The sequence below is a fragment of the Rana temporaria genome, chromosome 3 (assembly GCF_905171775.1).
Source record: "Rana temporaria chromosome 3, aRanTem1.1, whole genome shotgun sequence".
Taxonomy (NCBI): domain Eukaryota; kingdom Metazoa; phylum Chordata; class Amphibia; order Anura; family Ranidae; genus Rana; species Rana temporaria.
The window spans coordinates 195,811,904-195,828,496 of record NC_053491.1 but is presented as its reverse complement, the minus strand read 5'-3'; the positions used below and the strand labels follow the sequence as shown (position 1 = coordinate 195,828,496).

The window sequence follows — 16,593 nt, the reverse complement described above, 5'->3', positions numbered from 1 at the left end:
AGTTGGGTGGGGCAACTGGTGACGAGTAACTCTTAAGGCCTGGCTAGCAGCTCAGTACTTGAAATTTTGACCGCTGCCCTAGGGATAAACATGTACAGTGGATATAAAAAGTCTACACACCCCTGTTCAAATGTCAGGTTTCTGTGATGTAAAATGTATATGATGTAAAATGTATAGAAAAAAAGAAGGGGGAAAAAAATGTGATGTCTACAAATAACAAACAATAGCAGCCAGCACAACAAAGTATCAATCTGTGTGTGAATAAACTAAGTGGTAAAGTGCAGCGCTAAATATGATAAACGTGAACACCTGCTATTCAAACATGTATTGATAGCAGAGAGTCACTGTGGTGCATACAACAAATATACAATATAAATCAAATATTGTCATTCAATAAAATATATAGTGACACATTAACATAGGACGAAAAGTGCTAATGCATAGTTTTTGTATAGCCCATAAAGTGTTTCCAGTGGATGAAGTGACTCTCCAAGGTGAGTAATAATAAAACAGTTGTCTGTAGGTATTCCACCACCCATAAAAAAGAGAGGCTTACCAGATATGTTGAACCCAACTAGGCATAAGCCCAATGAGTCAACAGAGCTTGTGGTGTAGCACACCCAGGGGAGGGAAGTATATCAGCATATATAGCTTCCAATGTAGAAATATGAGGCGGAAGGCCGTCACAATATTGTTGCCAGTAGGGTTTAACCAAGGATGCAGTGACACACTATATATTTTATTGAATGACAATATTTGATTTATATTGTATATTGTATGCACCACAATGACTCTCTGCTATCAATACATGTTTGAATAGCAGGTGTTCACGTTTATCATATTTAGCGCTGCACTTTACCACTTCGTTCTGTGATGTAAAAAAATTAGACAAAGATAAATCATTTCAAATCTTTTTCCACCTTTTAATGTGATCTATAAACTGTACAACCCAGTTGGAAAACAAACTGATTTTTTTTGTTGGGGGGGGGGATGGAGGAAGCAATAATAAAAAAAATTTGGTTGCATAAGTGTGCACACTCTCTTATAGCTGGGGATGTAGCTGTGTTTAGAATAAAGCAATCACATTCAAACTCATGTTAAATAGGAGTCAGTACACACCTGACAAAATTTAAAGTGCCTCTGATTATCCCCAAATAAAGTTCAGCTGTTCTATAGGTCTTTCCTGCCATTTTCGTAGCCTACAGCAAAAGCCATGGTCAGCAGAGAGCTTCAAAAACATCAGAGGGATCACTCAGGAGGAGAAGGGTAGAAAATAATTTCCAAGGGATTAGATGTACCATGGAACACAGTGAAGACAGTCATCAACTGGAGAAAATATGGCACAACAGTGACGATACCAAGAACTGGACAATTTATGAAAAGACAAGAAGAAAACTGGTCAGGGAGGCTGCCAAAAGGCTTAAAGGAGCTGCAGGAATATCTGTCAAGTACTGGCTGTGTGGTACATGCGATAACAATTTCCCGTATTCTTCATGTCTGAGCCATGGGGTAGAGTGGCAACACGGAAGACTTTTCTTACAAAGAAAAACATCCAAGCCTGACTAAATTTTGCAAAAACATGTCTAAAGTTTCCCAAAAGCACGTGGGAAAATGTGTTATGGTCTGATGAAACCAAGGTTAAACTTATTGGCTATAATTTCAAAAGATATGCATGGTGCAAAAGCAACACTGCACATCACCAAAAGCACACCATACCGACAGTGAAGCATGGTGGTGTCAGCATCATGCTTTGGGGCCACTTTTCTTCAGCTGGAACAGGGGCTTTGGTCAAGGTAGAGGGAATTATTAACAGTTCCAAATACCAGTCAATATTGGCACAAACTCTTCAGGCTTCTGCTAGAAGAGACCAAGCGTTGTAATAAAATCAAAAGGTGCTTTAACAAAGTATTAATTTAAGGGTGTGCAACCATATTATTTTATTTTTACTTCCCTCCACCTAAAAGATTTTAGTTTGCTGGTCACATTAAAGGTGGAAAAAGGTCTGAAATTACTGATCTTTGTCCAATTATTTTACATTGCTGAAATTTGACATTTTAACAGGGGTGTGTAGACTTTTTATATCCACTGTAACCTTTGCAAAGCATAGGCAGCCCAATTGCAGGGGTATTTTTTTGGGTTTCCTTTGAGTTCAATTTTATTCTATGCCAATGACCCACTACTAGTCGATGAAGTGCATATCCTGATAGCCACCCTACAAGATGTGCCTTTAAAAATGAATTCAGCAATGGCAGTTCCTATAATTCTATCCACTTTATATGTCTATGCAGATCTTAAATTCAATGCAACAGCAGCTCTCCAAGAAAGGCAACTTGAAGGAAGTCCAATCATTAATTTTCATCAAGCTGTGCCTATATAGCAGGAAGCTTATAGACTAATCTAACCTCACCTACCCTGGTTCCTTCCCTGACTATGGTCTGTCAAGCAAGCACTATACTAAAATAATTTACTGCAAATATAAGTAATGCTTGGTTCCACTGTCCTGTAGGAACATAAATTAAATCTATGCCCCTGAGTAGTTTTACAGACACTTTTTATGAGCGATACCATTTGAAAAAACCTATAGAACAGAACACTCACCGATGTGCAACACTGCCTTTCTTTATATCTGAAATAACCAGTGGATCTCCTGTTTTCCTACTGGATGGAGCTGTAAAACACACACAAAAAGCAGGACATTATTAAAGTAAAACTTTCTGATCCAACTAGAATTTGTTTTACATTATAAAAACCCTCAACATATTTAAAAAGAGGAAAACTGCATTCCCTATATTGAGAAACACAAACAATGGCAAGTTGAATAAGGGAACAGAAGACCAATTTGCCCTCGGCATACAGAGATGATTATATGAAACAAAACCTAAATTAGTAAGACTATGAAACAAGTCCCATTTTAGCCTTCTGGGCTCTATGAAGGCAACAGACCATCTGTATAAAGGAGAATCTCAAGTTATGAAATCAAGGGAATAGTAAAGGAAATATTAAGAAAAATTTGCATGATGGATAGATTCAAAGATTCAAAGGGCTGAATCCATAGCAAGCAATCAGTCCAGTAAGCAGTACAATATCGATTCTGATAGGCCACACCATGTACTGTACTTTGCTCGGATTAACTGAATAAGACCATTATTACCCATGTACAACACTCAGGCTTGGTTCACACTGGAACCGGGTGCAGATCAAACAGGAATGCTGTGCGTCCCCATTCTCCGGTTCAGGGCCGAATCTTTGCCTGAATTCGGCACTGAAACGTAGCCAAAGATGCACAGCGTCTCTGTGAGGTGCTCTCCATACCCGCCCCGGAGATATGTGAAACGGCTTCATAGAGAGCTGGTCACATTCTCCTGCTATGCGAAATAGATGCGGGGAAACTCGCATCCAATTTGCATAGGTGGGAACCCAGCCTCAAACTATACTAAAATCAGTCCTACTTTCAAAAATATATAGGCCAAGATAGATGACTAAATCTAAAATTCAAGACACCTTCAACCATTCCATATGCACCTGTTGTCAGGAACGTATTTTCATTTTTTAAAGTGTATTTTGTGCGTGTTCTCGAGAGAGGAGCCGGACTGCAGGAGTTGGGAGTAGGCAGGCCTCTCCCAGAGGCAATCTGCCACCTTTCTCCATGCGCCGGGTGGCAATGGCAGGTGTGTGAGGGGGTCCTCCCACACAGCCCGCCCTACCTGCTCCGCTTTGAAGCCCAACGGGGCAGAGGGACTCCCTATAAGGGAGTGAGAGGATTTGCCCGCTCAACTAGCCCCGTTAGTCCTTCGCCTCTCTTTTTAGAGACCGCGTGGTCAAAGTGCGTGCATGTTAACCCAATTTCGAGTGCGTGTAAGTGTGGTGGTTTTTGTGGGAGGGGGGTGTGTGTGTGTGTGTGTGTGTGTGTGTGTGTGTGTGTGTGTGTGTGTGTGTGTGTATATATATATATATATATATATATATATATATATATATATATATGTATAAATATATATATATATATTTATTTATATATTATATACACACATGCATACATACACAGTATCTCACAAAAGTGAGTGCACCCTCACATTTTTGTAATTATGTTATATCTTTTATCGTGACAACACTGACGAAATTAAACTTTACTACAATGTAGTGAGTCTACAGCTTGTATAACAGTGTAAATTTCCTGTCCCCTTAAAATAATTTAATACACAGCCATTAATGTCTAAACCGCTGGCAACAAATGTGAATACACCTCCAAGTAAAAATGTCCAAATTGGGCCCAATTAGCCATTTTCCCTCCCCAATGTCATGTGACTCATTAGTGTTACAAGGTCTCAGGTGTGAATGGGGAGCAGGTGTGTTAAATTTGGTGTTCTCTCTCTCTCTCTTACTGGTAATTGGAAGTTCAACATGGCACCTCATGGCAAAAAATGCTCTGAAAAAAAAAAAGAACTGTTGCTCTACATAAAGATGGACTAAGCTATAAGAAGATTGCCAAGACCCTGCAGCACGGTGGCCAAGACCATACAGCGGTTTAACAGGATAGGTTCCACTCAGAACAGGCCTTGCCATGGTCAACCAAAGAAGTTGAGTGAACATGCTCAGCGTCATAGCCAGAGGTTGTCTTTAGAAAATAGAAGCAAGAGTGCTGCCAGCATTGCTGCAAAGGTTGAAGGGGTGGGGGGGGGTCAGCCTGTCAGTGCTCAGACCATACGCGGCACACTGCACCAAATTGGTCTGTGTGGCTGTAGTCCCAGAAGGAAGACTCTTTTTAATACTTAGGTGACTTCTGAAGGCAGTTGGTTCCACTAGATTTTAGTTAGGGGATTCAGAGTAGAGGAGGCTGATTACAAATGCATGCCACTTGCTCAAATATTTGTAAAAAAATGAAAACCATTAATCATTTGCCTTCCACTTCACAGTTATGTATCACTTTGTGTTGGTGAAACTTGGCACCTCGGATATTTTGGAACTACATTTCCCATGATGCTCATATCATTCTGGAGTGTAGTTGAGCATCATGGGAAATGTAATTCCAAAACATTTGGGGTGCCATGGTTCACCATCACTGGTCTATCACATAAAATCCCAAAAAAATAAATTTACGGTTTTGCTTGTAGCACGACAAAATGGGGAAAATTTCAAGGGGTATGAATGCTTTTTTAAGGCACTGTACACATACATACAGTAATGTATAAAGGTTTTAGGCAGGTGTGAAGAAATCCTGTAAAGAACGTTTCTAAATATTTTAATTGTTTATTTTAATCAATTTACAAACGCAAATTGAGAGAACATATGAAGAATCAAAATCACATGAATATTGGTTGGTACTGGTTTCAAACCAGCATCAAATCTTACACTGGCACACTTTGTAAATTTACACAAATTCAGGGATTTTGTAGGATTATAGTCAGGTGTATGGTTAGCCAATTATACCAATCAGGTTCTAATGATCATCAATTTCATACATAGTTTGAAACACAATCATCAACTCAAACGGAAACTGCTGTGTAGGAGGCTTGAAATGGAACAGCCAAACTCTGCTACTAAGGTGAGGTTATGGAAGACAGTTTCATGTCATAAGTCATACATCATGGCATGACTGAGCACAGAAACAAGACACAAGGTAGTTTTACTGCATCAGCAAGGTCTCTCTTAGGCAAAGATTTCAAAGCAAACTGGGGTTTCAAGAAGTGCTGCTCAAGCTCTTTTGAAGAAGCACAAACTAGCAACGTTGAGGACCACAGATGCAGTAATTGGCCAAGGAAACTTAATGCAGCAGATGAGAGACACATCATGCTTACTTCTGTTCGACATCGGAAGATGTCCAGCACTACCATCAGCACAAAACTGGCGGAAATCAGTGGGACCTAGGTACACCCATTTACAGTCCAGATAAGGCTGGCCAGATACAGACTTCATGGAAGAACTGCTGTCAAAAATCCACACCTCTGGAGAAAAGGCTAAGCGACTCAACTATGCACAAAAATACAGGAACCAAGCTGCAGAAAAATGGCGGCAGGTGCTTTGGACTGGACTGATGAGTCAAAATTTGAAAATTTGGCTGTAGTAGGAGGGAGTTTATTTGCCAAACAGATGGAGAGCGGCATATTAATGAGTGTCTGCAGGAGATAGTGAAACATGGTGGATGTTCCTTGCAATTTTGGGGCTGCATTTCTTCAAATGGAGTTGTAGATTTGGTCAAATGGTGTCCTCAATGCTGAGAAATACAGGCAGATACTTATCCATCATGCCATACCCCATCAGGAAGGTGTGTGTCATTAAAGGGACTAAAAAGATTCTCCTCGAGTCTATGGGGGCACTCGTCCATGCTTGCTCCCAAGATGCACTGTCTGTGCCCACAGATGGCGGGGCTCTTCCCTGCCCCCCCGCGCACATAATTTACTTGACAGCAGCAGAGGCCAGTGGCTCCTGCTGCTATTATTCTGCCCTGTGAGGAGTAAAACAGTAGAGAGCCGCTGCTCTTACGTACAGCACAGGATCATAATCAGGGAAACATGGTGAAGGTTCTTTGCAAGTTTGGGGCTGCATTTCTGCAAATGGAGTTGGAGATTCGGTCAGGATTAATGGTGTCCTTAATGCTGAGAATTATAGGCAGATATTTATCCATCATGCCATACCATCAGCGAGGCGTGTGATTAGCCCCTAATGTATTCTGCAGCAGGAGAATGACCCCCCCAACATAAAATGTCATTAACCACTTGCTGACCACCTACCGCATATTTACTGTGTCAGATTGGCTCTATTGCACAAAATCACATACCTGTATGTGATTTCGTGCAATAGCCACTGGGTGGCGTGCGCGCACTGATCCATTCCCTGCCAGTGTCATTAATACAGCAACAGTGCATATTTTTAGCACTGCATTAGTGTTACTGGTCCCCAAAAAAGTGTTATTTAGGTGTACGATATGACAGCCGCAGTTTCGCTAAAAATCGATGATCACCGACATTACAGGTAAAAAATAAATAAAAAATCCCATTGTTTCTAGACGCTTTATCTTTTGTGCAAACCAATCTATATTTAGCTTATTGGGTTTTACCAAAAATATGTAGCTGAATTGAAATTGGCCTAAATTGATGAAGAAATTCGATTTTTTAATTTTTTTTTATTGGATATGTTTTATAGCAGAAACTATTTTTTTTTTTCAAAATTGTCACTCTTTTTTGTTTATAGTGCAAAAAATAAAAGCCGCAGAGGTGATCAAATGCCACCAAAAGAATGCTGTGTGTACGTTATATATACACACACACACACACATACACTTTAAAAACATTTTTTAAATCAGCTTGCTACTTATACTTTTAAAAAGTGCCCGACAACAAATAATGGAAATAAATTGAGACTCAGAACAATCCCAGTACTAATGTAATTAAAGAGCAAGTCCACTACAATGAGATACATTTATAAGTAGGGTCTATTATGTTGAACCATCCTTCTAGCTTACAGAATGTAAGCAGACTGGGGAATTATGATGCAGAAGATTTAGCACCAGGGCCCTTCAAAGATGTAAAAGCCTATGATACCATCCATCATTAATTGAAATCAGTTTTGGGGGGACTGAGCCTTTAATAATACATTTGCATTTTTTCTCAGAATATTGGACAATTCAAAATGTGCAAATATTAAAAAAAAAAAAATGTAAATTTCAAACCTCTTATCAGAGTTAGACACATTTCAATGACTGGTAATTTCTAATAAAATAGTGAATACAATGATTCATATTTTGAGAAAATAACATCCGGCTTGCAAAAACTAAGCTGCAAACAAACAACAAAATGTTATAAAATCAGCCTGCCTTAACATATGTGCATCTCTAATAACACCAGATACATCCAAATGTGTCTGCCAAATTAAAAAAAAAAGTGGCTCCATCCATTTGTCACATCGGCAGGCTGCATTTGTTACAACAATCTGTTGTGCAACTCTAATTCATTCAGCGAAAGACCGACGAGTTTAATGGCTTGTTAACTTTCCCAACTTCCAGCTTGGTCTACTGGGAGGTAACCTGAGCGATCCCTGACTTGGCATTATCTACATTCTGCTAAGTGAGAGTGAGACACTGATACCTTAACTTATAGCTCTCCTGTCTATATCTATTTCTGCCAGCTGACCCAATCCTCATTCATAATTCATACATTTTCTATTATGTACTGTGTTCTAGGCATTTGTGTTAAGCAACCAGCACAAACTTTTTTTTAAGCATTTATATAGCAATGTTTAATGTTATTAATGTCATTACTGTCCTAAAATTTTTTCTTTGCAGCCCATATATACAGCAGGTCATTCGGTCTCTAGGGGATTCTATGCATCTGTGCTGAATATTTCAAACTTTACTATTAATATAGTCACATTTTCCACCAGGCATAAAACAGCATGAATTATTTTTATGCTTGGCGATTACAGTAATCCCTAACGCAGGCAGACATTTCCAGGATGTGCTTCCAGCATTGAGTACAAGAGGCATGTTACCACCATGGTTGAAACACCGACATGTTGACACATCTCAACAGAAGGCTGCTGGAAATCACATAATTTATGCTTAGTATAAGGAACTGAAATGTTCACACCTACGCCATTTCAGCTTCTAGATGGTAGGTCATATAATAAAGGTGATGGGTATTTAATAATATGCAATTTATTGATAATCTTGTAAAAGTGAATCTGTTTTTTGTTTTTGGATATAGGGGGAAGGGTTAGACCCACTGTCAGAGCCGTTCACACTGGGGCGACTCGTCCGGCGGCTCAGCCGCCGGACGAATCGCGTCCCATTCTATGCAATAGAACCGTTCTAATAGGAGCCACGCAAGTCGCTCCGACTTAGAAAAAGGTTCTTGTACGACTTCGGGGGTGGCTCGGGGCAATTTGCATTGACTTCTATACAGAAGTAATTTTGCTAATCGCCTCTGAAGTCGTCTTCAGGATGACTTGCAGAGTCACCCCCGAAGTCGTGCCGCCGCAGTGTGAACCGGCTCTTAGAGTTTTATTGCTTTCTATGTCACCATTGGGGAGATTCTTCTACTAGTGACCACTCACAGAGAAAGAAGGCTAAAGAAAATTTAAAAATGTGAAAGTTGACTCTAGAACAAACGGTAAGGGGAAATCTTGGTTGCACTTGTTCTGTGGAGAACTAAGAGGGGAAATCGCCTCACTTTTGGTAATTTCCTGTCGTCTCTCTGAGACAGGGAGTGAAGGGAAATTTCCCTAATGGTACACAATTGCAAAAATTTAACTTGCAAGGGGATAACCCATGCCTACACTATCCAAAAGTACGTTTTGGATTCATATACACTTTAAAGATTTGAAACAACAAAGATTGTGTTTGGTTTTAGAGAAAATGGCAATGCAGCAAACAATTAATAGCAGTTAAGGTCAGTAGAGATTTCGACTACATCACTATATTGACTTCTGCATCAGATTGCTGCAACTTTGGTACGATTTCAAGTAAAATGTGCTGTCCATGGGGATTAAGATGTGTAAAAAGCATGCAATGAAATTGCATCACATGAAAAAGAAAATTGAACAGCTAACTGTGTTAACTTGTTCTAGGCTAGTATTTAACTTGCTCCGACACAACAGAGTAAGATGCTTGAAAACAGCACAAAATTTGACGTTGTAACTCATAGTAAGCAATCAGGTTTAGAAAACCTTTCATGGGAGATATACATGGGGCTGCCATTGCTGAACTCTTTCTTAAAATGCCAATTATAGGACTGTATCAAGTTTCATACTTTTTGAGTTGAAGAACTTTTGTGTGAAAACGCCAAATGGATCTCCAAATTTGCGACTGAAATAAACTCTCTTGGGGTATGAAGAATACATTCTGGCACACAAAGCTTCAGAACCAACCGCTTTACGTAATGGCAAAAAAAATGGAAAAACAAATCACTCTTGAAATATTCATACTTAGACAGTTTTTTTTCATCAAAATCCTCCGACAAAAACACTTTTTTAAATCCAACCATAAACATCTGCTGCTGAACTTTATCACATGTATACTTAAATCTGAATCTTCACGTTTCTGGTCTCTTTAAATAGTTTGTTTGGACCAAACTACTTTATTTCCTTCACTAAAGCCAGCCAAAGTGCAATTTTCTTTCCTGCAATCATGGGTTTCTCCCACAGAGCAATTGTGTTCTCCGGGGGTGGGGGGGAGCCGTCCCTGTCAATAGAACACACAGTGATTATTGCTGGTGGCTATAGCCGCTGGCAAGAATCGCATGAAAAGTTTGACATGGGTCTGTGTGGACATTTAAAGACATCAATATCTACCTGGAAAAAGCAGGCTTTAAGGTGGTCTTTTGTTGGAATTTAGTGTCAGGCGCCTAAATGTTCTCAGATTGCTCTGCCCTTTGTTTTCGAGGTTGTTGGCAGGTGTGCTTAACCACGTAAGAACCGCCTCTTGCACATTTACGTCGGCAGAATGGCACGGCTGGGCACATGCACGTATAGGTACGTCCTGTGCTAGTACCCAGCCGTGGGTCCAAACCTCCGGGACCCGATCGCCACTGGAGTCCCGCGATCGGTCACCTGAAGCTGAAGAACGGGGAGAGCTGTGTGTAAACACAGCTTCCCCGTTCTTCACTGTGGCGGCGTCATCGATTGTGTGATCCCTTTTATAGGGATACACAATCGATGACGTCACACCTACAGCCACACCCCCCTACAGTTGTAAACACACATGAGGTCACACATAACCCGACCAGCGCCCCCTAGTGGTTAACTCCCAAACTGCAACTGTGATTTTCACAGTAAACAATGCATTTTAAATGCATTTTTTGCTGTGAAAATGACAATGGTCTCAGAAATGTGTCAAAATTGTCCGAAGTGTCCGCCATAATGTCGCAGTCACAAAAAGAAATCGCTGATCGCCGCCATTAGTAGTAAAAAAAATAAAAATGCAATAAAACTATCCCCTATTTTGTAAACGCTACACATTTTGCGCAAACCAACCGATAAACACTTATTGCGATTTTTTTTTACCAAAAATAGGTAGAAGAATACGTATCGGCCTAAACTGAGGAAAAATATTTTTTTATATATATTTTTGGGGGATATTTATTATAGCAAAAAGTGAAAAATATTGAATTGTTTTCAAAAATGTCGCTCTATTTTTGTTTATAGTGCAAAAAATAAAAACCGCAGAGGTGATCAAATACCACCAAAAGCGCTATTTGTGGGAAAAAAAAGGACGCCAATTTTGTTTCGGACCCACGTCGCACGACCGGGCAATAGTCTGTTAAAGCGACGCAGTGCCGAATCGTAAAACCTGGCCGGGTCCTTTAGCTGCCTTAAGGTCAGGGTCTTAAGTGGTTAATGTTCCACATGTGGTGTTTATGTAGTAAAGTTTGGTGCTTCTGGATCAAAGCCCACAACTTAATATAATCTGTGACCATGGTAAATGTTATCAAAGACCCCAAAATAGCTTTACTTAATGAACCTCTGGAGGGGATACCATACCCCACCAGTCACAAACTCTAATTTACTTTGTTTCTGGCATACAAAATTGCTATCACCACTGACTGGAAGAAACCTGTGGTTGCGTTCGTTTTAATGAAGCAGAAGTTTACCTGGATGATTAATGAAAAGTTGGTTAGCACACTTCATGACACTGCTGTTCGGTTTGAAAGGGTCTGGAATCCTTGAATTCAATATCTTTAAACTCATGTATAGGGAGTACTCTGGTGGGTGTTGGAGGTGTGGACGGAGATGAGATCTTGATTTTGTCTCTTAAATTTCCTCTTTTTTTTTTCTTCTTTTACCCATCTCTTTTTCATCTTTTTCTCCCATTTTCTGCCCCTTTCTTTCCGGCTCTACCTGCTCTTTCCATCTATTCCTTGAGGATGGTTGGACTTGGGGAGTCCTCTCTCTCCGTTTCTCTTTTTAAGCAAAATGCTTTTTTAATTAATGTATGAGCGGAGGACCATGTTTTGTGTTTATTGGTATTCGCTATTCTCTCCCTGCCCCTACAGGCTGGGCGAGAAGAGAAGGGGTTTCCCTCCAGGAATGCTAGCTTCTCCCCCCACTGTATAGCCTATATTGTCATTTGCAATTTGGTCCCCCCCCCCCTCTTTTTTTTTTAAAGTCCAACGTTAATGCAAATTCCTACTGGTGATATTATGATGGTCAGTATGTATATTTACAGTATACTAGTAATTTCCAAGTTGATGCTGTATGCCGCCTGTGTCATGGTTTTGCACTTTGTTCACTCTTTGATGATTCAAGCGAGGTTGACTGTAGGCCTTATTCTTTTATATTTCAGTTTACTTTTTACCTTTGTAAAACAGTTTAATAAAAAATGATTAAAAAAGATAAGTCTGATGTGCTGGTTGTACCCAAGGTCATTGATTGCTCGACTTGGGTACAATACATTCTTCAAATCTTAGCCAGTCCCTGCTGAAGTGCCCGAGATTTGAACAGTCTGTGGCTGGCTTTAGTGTTACACTGCCTCAAAGTACAGTATGATCTGTATGTAGCTTCAGCTTCATTCAGTACACAGTGCTGGGTTCGAGCTGCAAGAGAGCGACTTCCCGTCTCACACCCAGAAGAATGCAGAGTGGGTCTGAGCAGCGCTCAGTCACTCACAGGCAGCTTTGTATTCTGCTGGCTGAGTCAGAGTATGAAATTATCAGCCCATCTCTCTGCCTCAGCCAATCAGAAAAAGCTTTGTGTTCATTCACAGAATGCAAAGCTGCCTATGAATGGCTAAGTGGTGCTCACACTGACTCTGCATTGTTCCGGCTTGGTCCAAATGAACTAAAAGTGACAGGAAAAAGAGATTAGCTTTAATTTGCTACACAGTTTACACTTTATTGAAAAATCATTAAAAGTCAGTTTTGTATTTAACAAAAAAAAACATCTGCTTACAACTTATGGTGATGCCAAGTTCAACATTGTGTTTCTTTGGTAATTTTACATGGAATGTTCCACTGCTAGGTATCACAGACTCTGAAAAACAATATGCAAGAGACAATATAACCATCAAGCTACAATAAATGCAATCATTTTAGTAAATACATTGTAATAAAAAAACAAACGATATATTTTTAAAGGGATGGTCTTTGTAAAGCCAAACAAAAAATGTCCTTGTTTGATGGGTACATTCTTTCCCCAAATATAGTAATGTTATGTAATACTGCAAAGAAATGACAAGTGTACTTATGTTCTCCTGAAACCATGTCTTGCATAACTACAAATTATTTTACGTAAAACAATTTATAACATTTATATAAGCTTTATGACCCTAAAGGTAAAAAATAAAGTAAACCTGTCATGAGAGAAACATAGGGCCTGCAATTGTTGTCCTTTTGGAAATGCGTGTTGGCCTGACCAATTAGCTTCTCTAGAATCTGAGCCACTGTCCCAGACCAGGCATATAGTTTAGGAAAGTCAAAGAAAAGTTAAGTCCTTAACTGCATAGTTAAGCTGTGAAGTTTTTTCTCCATTCAACCCAGCGGGCTGAACGAAAAAAACAAAAAAACAAACAGAGGTTGATGTACTATGTGGCAGGGGGACTGACACCCACCAGAACACAATGATCAGCAATTGCGCTCCCCTTGGTTTTCTAGCATGCCTGTTCGACAGAAGCCGGTCGTTGGACAGACAGGCTGTTGTACACACTGGCCGAATATTGACCAGTTTCTGTTTTACCAGCCGATATTCGGCCCGTATGTACCAGCTTTTACACAGAGGAAGAGATCAGCAATGGAGGCCTACACAGAGCTCTCATGGCAGGTTTAAGTTAAGATCCAAAGAAAATTACCCAGGAGATTTAAACTATGGCCACAGAAAGGTTTTTTTTTGGCATTACTAACTTTTTCTGGCGTCCAACCCTCCTGCACCTTCCTATTGGTTCAACACTGTGACAGGCAACCTTATCATCCTATGGTTAGTTTAAAAAGGAGACCGGTCAGCTTTCAGCATATTAAAAAAAAATTGAATTTGCACATGAGTGCATTGTGATGCCTTCTTTAGATATGTGTATACAAAACTAGGAACTAGAGCTGCACTCTTAATCGTTAAAAGATCACACTCTCGATTCGATCTCCCACACAATCTTAATCCAGCATTTCTATGATTCATGTAAAAAGTGCAGATACAAAGCATTTGCATCGGTACTCGTGCAAATGCTCCGATACCTGAAACTTTCAGGCTTGGTAATTTCATCTGTCAGTGGGGTTCCCCCACTGACAGCTGAAATATATATAAAAAAAAAAGCCACAATCAACGGTTGTTAAGGAGTGCTTAACAACGATGACTCATTCAGCTGTCAGAGCAGTTCCCCTGCTCACAACTGAGAAAAAAAAAAAGTAGCCAGCAATGTTTATCAACAACATTGCTCAGCAACACAGATAAAAAGAAACATTGTATCTTCTTATCTCTCCTTCTGTTTATTTATGTACAGATCAAGGGATGAACTTCAGTCTGCAAATGAAGTCAGTTTAAGAGTCGGTTCACACTAGGGCGACACGACTTCCAGCGCGACTTTCAGAGGCGACTCCGACACGACTTGAACATGAACCACAGGGCGATCTGGGGCGATTTACAACACAACTTGAAGTCGTCCCCAGGAAAGAAGACTTTCCAGTGGCCAATAAAACAACAATCAGCTCTGGGAGAGGGAGGGGGAGGGAGGGGGGCAGGTTTGCCTGAGAAATGAATGTTATCTTCCTGGAAAGTCGCTTCAGTTAAGACAGTGATCCGACTTCTGAGGCGACTTCCATTGAAATCAATGGGTACAAATCGCCTACAAGTCGGATTGAAGTAGTACAGGAACCTTTTCTGAAGTCGGATCGCCTTGAGTCGTGTGTATTAACACCGCTCCCATTCACTTCCATTGTTTTTCTCTACAGCGCGACTTGGGACGACTTGAGGCGACATGAAGTCGGATCGCAAGTCACCCAAAGTGTGAACCGGCTCTAAAGCAACCAATTTGTTTTTATTAAATTGTTCCTCTGTTTAACCCCTTATTAACCCATTAAAAAACATTAATTCAAACATTTTCTTGTGTTTGCTTTGTTCATTAATATTTGTACACCTTTAATATATATTTACACGTTTCACATGTTCATTGAAAAAAAACCCGCAAATTAAAAAAAAAATAATCATTTGTAAAATAACTTTTTATTGCTTTGCATCAATGCTAACATGCTAAAGTGTAAACAAAAAGTTGCAGTAGGTATCGATAATTGGTATCGGCAAGTAAAAAAAAAAAAAAAAAAAGACCCCAATATAACTTAATGGTATTTTTTTTTATTCCTTTGCCCATTACATTTTTCATTACATTTCTTTAAATTTGCTTAAAGCAAAGAGTATTATGTCTTATTTTATTGCCATCTTGTTTGATAATCTAATGTTCAGGGGTTATAAATCTTTAGAATAAGAAAAGTTCTTCTAAGCAAAAAAAAAAATTGTGATTTTTCATTTTATCCAGAATTGTGCAGCTCTACTAGGAACCTGCAATGCCGTTCTCAGCCAGATTAGAAACAATATAGAAATGGCAGGTGTATATTGAAATAAAAGTCGTAATATTATGTGTGATATGTTTGGTGTACAATAACCATCTAGTTAAACCAATGGGAGAAAACTACCAACAATCATTTGGTACTTTCTTGTGCCTAGCATAGGAGCTTCCCACAGCTATGGAATGCTCAGTAAAAAAAAAAAAAGAAAAAAAAAGGAAAACCGGAAAAGTATTGCTCAGTAAAGATAGATAAATGTCCGACGTCTCTCTAGATTTATGGACCCTTTTACAAACATAGCTGTAAAAGGGTTTAATCGATTATTTTGTTTGGCACTATCTGCAAATAACTGCATATAACCCTCTGGCTTAAATCACATACCATTCACAACTGTAAATAGTATTGCTTTACCCAATCTGTAATTTATAACAGAGTTCAAGCCGATGCCTCTTACAGTCAGTGTATGCTGATAATGTCAGCCTCCGGCTGATTCCCTCTACCTATTTATGCTCACTACTACCTGTGCAGGCGAGAGAAAATTATGCTTTTTTTTTGCTCATATAGCCCAACATGCTCATTATTTTATGCAACTTTCAACCAACCTGCAACATCAAATTCAATCTCCAAAGTTACTTTTCCAGCAATAGTTGCATCTCTCAAAAGTTGATTGGCTTCTTCAAAAGTGCTGTCCTCTGTCTGCACACCATTTATTGCAATGACTCGGTCTCCCACTTGCAGCACGCCACACCTGCAAGAGCACAAGATATCTATGGCATAAACAAAAGCTACCTTGGATGGATTTTAGGCCCAAGAATAATGCAACTGATGCTTTCATAAACTAGGATTTCAACAAGTCTACATTTTACTAAAGCATTTTAGAAGTGTGTACCTTATATCATCTCATTATTTCTATAAAAAAAATCTATGATAAAAATGTTGCCAAACAATCATAGCACATCATAATTCATAATCCTTAATCATTTATCATCATCATCAGGTATTTCAGGAAATTTCCTTAAACTTTCAGTTTCGACATTATGACATCCAAGATGTAGTTTGAGGAGCGACATTGTCATAACTCCAGAAACCGGAAGGGGGGCTGAGCCACAATATGGGTGAG

The 16,593-nt window shown here is 39.5% G+C and overlaps 1 protein-coding gene across 16 annotated transcripts in view; it reads right to left on the bottom strand.

Moving 5' to 3' along the window:
• The window catches only part of GRIP1 (glutamate receptor interacting protein 1), a 713,137-nt gene that overhangs the window by 38,952 nt on the left and 657,592 nt on the right, over positions 1-16,593 (bottom strand). For all 16 annotated transcript variants that reach the window (XM_040344055.1, XM_040344049.1, XM_040344050.1 and 13 more), the window contains 3 exons: positions 16,076-16,221; positions 12,880-12,960; positions 2,599-2,668 (listed from right to left, as the gene is read on the bottom strand). In XM_040344055.1, the coding sequence (XP_040199989.1) occupies positions 2,599-2,668; positions 12,880-12,960; positions 16,076-16,221 (297 nt within the window). The remainder of the gene's footprint in view (positions 1-2,598; positions 2,669-12,879; positions 12,961-16,075; positions 16,222-16,593) is intronic.